This window comes from Anolis sagrei, chromosome 1 (genome assembly GCF_037176765.1).
Source record: "Anolis sagrei isolate rAnoSag1 chromosome 1, rAnoSag1.mat, whole genome shotgun sequence".
NCBI classification, from domain to species: domain Eukaryota; kingdom Metazoa; phylum Chordata; class Lepidosauria; order Squamata; family Dactyloidae; genus Anolis; species Anolis sagrei.
Genome location: NC_090021.1, coordinates 89,611,866 through 89,619,136, shown reverse-complemented (window position 1 = coordinate 89,619,136; position 7,271 = coordinate 89,611,866). Strand labels below are relative to the sequence as shown.

Below are 7,271 nucleotides of genomic sequence, written 5' to 3'. Positions count from 1 at the left end.
CAGTTCAGAGCAGATATTGGGGGAATTTATTCAGTACTGCGAAAGGAGCCTTTGAGTTGGGTTACAGGGCCTCTACAATCCCTTTGAACCCTGTGGATTGAGCTGCATGGCCCCTCTACGGTCCCTTCGATGCACCCTGTGGGTTGAGTTGCATGACCTTCCTCTGAAGCTGAGAGAGTGTGACTTGCCCAATTTTGTAAGGACCCTAAAATCTTCCAGCATTTCCTTCCCCATTAGTTTTCTCGCGGCTTTTTTTTTCCAACTCCAAAAGGCGAGAAAGATGCAAACCTGGGGAGGGGAGGGTCTCCCTGCTGGAGGAGCACGAGGTCTCCCGGTGCGCGCGAGCGGGGCTCAGCAAGGGTCCCGGAGGGGGGGGGGCTGTGCCTCTCGGGCCTTCCCATTGGTCCTCCTCCGCCCCGCCCCTCCTGACGCCGCGCGTGCCGCTTAAAGGTCTCCCGCCTGGCGCCCGGGGCACCTGTTGGCCCCTTATGGAGAAGGAGGAGGAGGAGGAGGAGGAGGCATAGGCGTAGGCATGTCCTTGCTGGAAGGGAAGGCGCCGAGGAGGAGGAAGGGGCGAGGGGCTTGAGGGCGGGCGGGCTTTTTTCTTTCCTTCCTTCCTTCCTTCCTTCCTTCCTTGTGGCCTGGAGTTGAGGCGCCGCTCCATGGTTGGCCCCCGCCGCCTCCAGCCATGAGCTGCCTGGATGTGATGTACCAAGTCTATGGTCCTCCGCAGCCTTACTTCGCCGCCGCCTACAGCCCTTACCACCAGGTAGGTCCCCGGCCAGGGCCAAGGCAAAGGCGCCACGCCACACCCCACCCATCCCGGCATCCGCGGGCGGGGGAAAAAAAGTTTCTTCCCGCCGTTCTCGCGGGAAACAGGAGCGGATTGGGTTCGGGTTGGCTTCCTTTCGGTCCTTGTTTTTCTCCCTTTATGTGTAAAGATATCAAGAGAGAAGGAAGGAGAGGCTACACACACACACACACACACCTTGGGAGCCCCTGACCACTTCGGCAGGAAGATAACCGCGCTCCTTACAGTCATGCCGGCCACATAACCTAGGAGGTGTCTACGGACAATGCCGGCTCTTCAGCTTAGAAATGGAAATGAGCACCAACCCCCAGAGTCCGACCCGACTGGACTTCTTGTCAGGGGAAAACCTTTACCTTATACATACATGCACGGAGCCCCCGGTGGCGCAGTGGGTTAAAGCACACAGCTGCTGAACTGGCTGACCCAAAGGTCGCAGGTTCGAATCCGGGGGGAACGGGGTGAGCTCTTGCTGTTAGCCCCAGCTTCTGCCAACCTAACAGTTTGAAAACATGCATATGTGAGTAGATCAATAGGTACCGCTCTGGCGGGAAGGTAACGGCGCTCCGTGCAGTCATGCCGGCCACACGACCTTGGAGGTGTCTATGGGCAACGCCGGCTCTTCGGCTTAGCAATGGAGATGAGCACCAACCCCCCAGAGTCGGACAAGACTAGACTTAATGTCAGGAGAAACCTTTACCTTACATACATATAGACACATGCGAGTGGATTGCGTGGGTTGGAGATAGGATGATGTGGAGTTCGCTCTCATCCCTTAATATGCCCGTGTGTAAAGATAGATTGATGCAGTCGGGCAGTCTATGCGACTAGGCGTGCATGTGAGTGACTCGCGTGGATTCGATGCTTTTGCGTTGCCTTTCGTTGGATCCTTGTGGGTCAAAAAGTAATGCCTCCATCGCTCTAACTTTTATCCCTTTCACAGCATGATATGCTAGAGGGAACCTTCTTCTCCTGACAGAGCATTTTCTTTTTCCGATGGACTGATTAGAACCTTGAATCTGAAGCTTAAACAGCCGGCATTGAATTTCTGGCCAAAGAAGGTTAATGCGCGCCTCGGGAAATCCAGAATCGTTTGGAGAATGTTTATGATTTTGGCCCCTTCGGACTTTTACATGTTTGGACCCCCGAATTACAATCTACCTGGGTTGTTGTGGGTTTTTCTGGCTGTATGGCTGTATGTTCTAGAAGCATTCTCTCCTGACGTTTCGCCTGCATCTATGGCAGGCGTGTTCAGAGGTTATTAGGTCAGACCTAAACAACCTCTGAACACACCTGCCATAGATGCAGGCGAAACGTCAAGAAAGAATGCTTCTCGAACATGGCCATACAGCCCGAAAAACCCTCAACAACCCAGTGATTCTGGCCATGAAAGCCTTCGGCAACCCATCCTACCTGGTTTCAAATTCAAAGACTTAAATGACAGTTCAAACAGCTTTAAAATCATGAATCAGGAAGCGAAACCCTGATTCCCCCCCCCCCCCCCGCCCCAAATGGTTTGGTTCCATAGTGTGATGATCTGTAGCAACTTCTGCTGTTATGTGTTCATTCATAACGCTTTTATGACCCGGGAGGCAAAACTTTTTGACCCACCCGTGTATATACAGAGAGAGAAATCGCAGAATGGCCTATTAAATATAGAGAGATGTAGATAGAGATGTATCTATGCACGCATGTGAGTGAGGCCGAGTGGATTAGAGGCGGAATGATGTCGAGGTGACTTTCCTTTTTCCTCCCTTAACATATATACATAGAGAGCGAGACAGAGAAAACAAAACGATGTTTGTGTGTGTCTACACAGTCTGTCTGCGTGTGCGTATGTATGTATATATGTGGTTTTGCGCATGGATTGTAATGTATTTTTTTATTATTTTGGGTGCTTTTGAGTCTCTTCCGCTGTGTTTTTTCAGTGTTTTTATGAGTGGTGGTCACTCCTTGGCCTGATAGATGTATTGTGTCCAAATTTGGTGTCAATTTGCTCAGTGGTTTTTGAGTTATGTTAATCCCACAAACGAACATTACATTTTATTATATACTAGCCGTCCCCTGTCACGCGTTGCTGTGGCCCACATGGGGGTTCTTTGTGGGAGGTTTAGCCCAATTCTATCGTTGGTGGGGTTCAGAATGCTCCGTGATTGTAGGTAAATCCCAGCTACTACAACTCCCAAATGTCAAGATTCTATTTTCCTCAAACTCCACCAGTGTTCACATTTGGGTATATGGAGTATTCATGTAGAGTTTGGCCCAGATCCATCATTGTTTTGAGTCCACAGTCCTCTCTGGATGTAGGTGAACTGCAATTCCAAAACCAAAGGACACTGCCCACCAAACCCTTCCAGTATTTTCTGTTGGTCATGGGAGAACTGTGTGCCAAGTTTGGTTCAATTCCATCGTTGGTGGGGTTCAATATGCTCTTTGATTGTAGGTGAACTATAAATCCCAGCAACTACAACTCCCAAATGACAAAATCATTTTTGAGTGAAGGACATACATTGGGTTGTTAGGTGTCTTGTGTCCAAATGTGGTGCCAATTCGTCCATTGGTTTTTGAGTGCTGTTAATCCCACAAACGAACATTACATTTTTATTTATATAGATCGATAAGAAGATTCTCCGGTCAGGAGCGACTTGAAAAATTGCAAGTCGCTTCTGGTGTGAGAGAATTGGCTGTCTGCAAGGACGTTGGCCAGGGGACGTTGCTCGGATGTTTTGATGTTTTACTATCCTTGTGGGAGGCTTTTCTCATATCCCTGCATGGGGAGCTGGAGCTGACAGAGGGAGCTCATCCGCGCTGTCCCAGGATTCGAACTTCCGACCTGTTTGTTGGTCTTCAGTCCTACCCATTGCGCCCCCAGGGGCTATTGTGAGCATATATATATATAGAGAGAGAGAGAGAGAGAGATAAAAAGAGGAGGAACGTCAACTTGAAAGCAGCCCATGCCTGATCCACTCAAATGCGCACGTGCGTATATGCGAATGGTAATTATATGTGTTTATGTCTATGTGTAAACAAGGCATTGCTTGCATTTGATTCGATCTGCCGACCCGCGCGTGGGAAGGACCTGATCCTGCCTCGGAGGAATGTTGCGCCTCTCCTTAGAAGAGAGAGAGAGAGAGAGTGATGCTGCTGCCAGTTCTATTCTCTAAATGATAGAATGCATTACTGTCATGAGATAGATTAGATTAGGCCTGGGCAAACTCTGGCCCTCCTTCCAGGTGTTTTTGGACTTCAACTCCCACCATTCCTAACAGCCTCAGGCCGCTTAAGCGGCTGAAGGGGAAAAGGAGGTTGTTAGGAATGGTGGGAGTTGGTCCAAAACACCTGGAAGGAAGGCCAGAGTTTGCCCAGTCCTCGGTTAGATAGATCGTGTGAATTAGATAGGTTAGATTTCGATCCATGGATTGAGAGTTTCTCTACCAGTTGCAGAGCCGTGGATCCAGCGTGGCTTTGAACACGTATAAAACGGGCTCCGGGTTGCAGCCTCCACCCTTTCAGTCCACTTAACATCCGGCGACTCGCTCGCAGAATTAGATTGAGTCCGATTGCATTAATCAAATTGTAAACACCGTCGTAAAATAAAACTAACCCGGCACTACTTCTTGAAGTAAGTCTCTTCTTGCAACCTGCTGGCACCTTCCTGTGGTCCTCGAATGGGTCGCCAAATGGAAGAATTCTGACTTTGTCCAGAAGTTTTGCATTTTGGGAACGAAAGGACTTCCTGGAAGTCAATCTTTGCAAAGATCTTTGATGACACAACCCCATCCAATGATTTTATATCAGTGAGTAGATAAAGGCGGGTAGGTGCATTCTGGTCTGTGTCTCAAAAACTAGAGCAAATAGGAGGAAACTGGTGCCGTTTTTGGAATCGGCAGGTCAAATATATACCCAGAAACAGGGCGAATATTTGAGGCACCCAAGTGTGTATTGGCCAGTGTTGTTGCGTATTATTATGGTTATAAGGAGCCCCTGGTGTCACAGTGGGTTAGAGCCTTGTGCCGTCAGGACTGAAGACCGACCGGTCGCAGGTTCCAATCCGAGGAGAGCATGGATGAGCTCCCTCTGTCAGCTCCAGCTCCTCATGCAGGGACATGAGAGAAGCCTCCCACAAGAATGGTAAAACAGCAATACATCCTGACAACGTCCTTGCAGAACGACCAATTCTCTCACATCAGTAGCGACTTGCAGTTTCTCAAGTAACTTCTGACACGAAAAAAATATTGTTATTATTGACTCAATGCTCTTTCACTAAAAAGGAAAACAAACGACCTTCCAGTGCGAAGAGAGCCCACATTTCCAATAGAATCTTATTCAAAAGTCAGCTAAGACTCCTTCTACACTGCCATATAAAATCCCACAATTTCTGTTTTGAACTGGATTATGTGACAGTGTGGACTCAGATAACTCAGTTCAAAACAGATATTGTGGGATTTTTCTGCCTTGATATTCTGGGTTATAGGGCTGTGTGGAAGGGCCCTAAGATCCCTTCTACGCTGCCATATAAAATCCAGATTATCTGCTTTGAATCGGAATATATGTCAGTGTGGACTCAGATAATAATCTGGATTATTTGATTAATGTGGATTCTACGGCAGTGTAGATCCACCCTAACTCTGCTAAGGAAATGATTTGCAACTTATGTATCAAGTCTGTTCCCTGACGGGGATTTCTAAACGCGATTTTAAATGGCATATCGGGATTGAATTGACAAGGAGAACTGCACCTGTTCGGCCTTTTTCTCTCTCTCCTCTTGGTGGAAATTGTTTTTCCGCGTTCCTGAGATTGGGCGAAATTCCCCAGTGGCTTCAAAATAAAGCGTGTCGAGCTTCCTGTGTTAGAATGGGCGAAACAGAGGATTGGTGCAACAGGGGATGGATGCTATGGGACCCGGTGGGAGCTGTAGTTTGACAAGGTCTTGAGCCTCCTCTGCCGAAAAGTGCTGGTGTCTCGCTCAGTGACAATCTCCCGGTCCCGCGGCACCCAATTCAAGCGGTGTCAAACGGCATTCATTCTACACGGGCCAACTTGGGACCTCCAGGTGTTTTGGGACCTCCTCGCACTAGAGAATGAATCCGCTCTAAATCCGGTTGCTGCCTCCTGCAGAATTCTGGGGTTTGTAGTTTAGGGAGGAGCCTTTTACAGCCCCCCCCCCCCTAAACCCCAGCCCTCTGCAGGAGGCAGAAACCGGATTTAAAGTGGATTCATTCTCTAGTGTGATGAAGCAGCTGGACTTCAACTCCCACCATTCCTAACAGCCCCGAGCCCTTTTCTTTTCTCCCTCAGCTGCCTGAAGCTGTTAGGGATGGTGGGAGTTAAAGTCCAAAAGACCTGGAGAGCTCGCGGAGCTTGTCCGTGCCTTGCCGGCGTTCTGCTTTCGAGGGCGACGCACCAAACGCCGCCGACCTGAAGCAGCGGACTTGGGCAATCCCGCTTTCTCTCCGTCAAAGGATCTGGCCACACGAATTGGGTCCCGCCGGAAACGCCTCTCTCCTCGCGCTGCCCCTCCAGGGAAGAAGGCCGCCTCGCTCCCAAGTCGCTTTAGCCACGGACCCGCCCTCTGTGCTCATCGCAGAGCCTGCTTCGGAAAAGCACCCACTTCGGGAAATCCAGAAACAAAAACACGCGCGATTTCTTTGCGACATCTCGACTGGCGCTGAGAGCCGGAAAAAAAAGACGCTGACTGAACGCGGGAAAGACAAGTGGTCTCCGTGTAAACGCCTTCTTCCTCTTCGCTTCCGCCGTCGTGTGCCTCCTGTGAAAATCGACGAGATCTTGCCCGTTCGTTTCGGGGAGAAAAGCAAAGCCCCTTCTCCCCAAATCTAGGCTTTTCTATTTATTATGCTAACCATTATTTATTAAAGTACTGCTTTTCGTTTTATATTATTATTATTATTATTATTATTAAGTATATAGTATTAGTTATATATTCAATTATATATTAAAATAATAAAATTAGATCTTATTAAAATTAAATACTGTTATAATAATAATAATAATATATTATTATTATATTAAATAGTATTATATCAAATATAATGGTCATTCTATATTATTATATTATATTAAATATGAAATAGTATTATATTATATTAATTATTATGGCCGCTTTGGGTCCCGTTAGGAAAAGCGGGATATAAATAAATATTTATTATTATTGGATTGTTGTGATCTCACAACCTCTAAGGATGCTTGCCATAGATGCAGGCGAAACGTCAGGAGAAAATGCCTCCAGAACATGGCCATATAGCCCGAAAAAACAACAATAACCCAGTGATTCCGGCCATGAAAGCCTTCTATAATACAATTGTTGTTATTATTATTATTATTATTATTATTATTATTATTATTATTATTCCGCCTGGAGCCATGGGGAAAGGCAGGGAATTATTATTATTATTATTATTATTATTATTATTATTATTATTATTGTCACATGCATATTAGGTCC

The 7,271-nt window shown here is 47.3% G+C and overlaps 1 protein-coding gene across 1 annotated transcript in view; it reads left to right on the top strand.

Moving 5' to 3' along the window:
- The first annotated feature begins 483 nt into the window (after positions 1–483).
- VGLL2 (vestigial like family member 2) overlaps positions 484–7,271 on the top strand; it is a 28,972-nt gene continuing 22,184 nt past the window's right edge. The window contains exon 1 of the mRNA XM_060753235.2: positions 484–769. Coding sequence (XP_060609218.1) covers positions 689–769 — 81 coding nt within the window. The 5' untranslated portion in view covers positions 484–688. The remainder of the gene's footprint in view (positions 770–7,271) is intronic.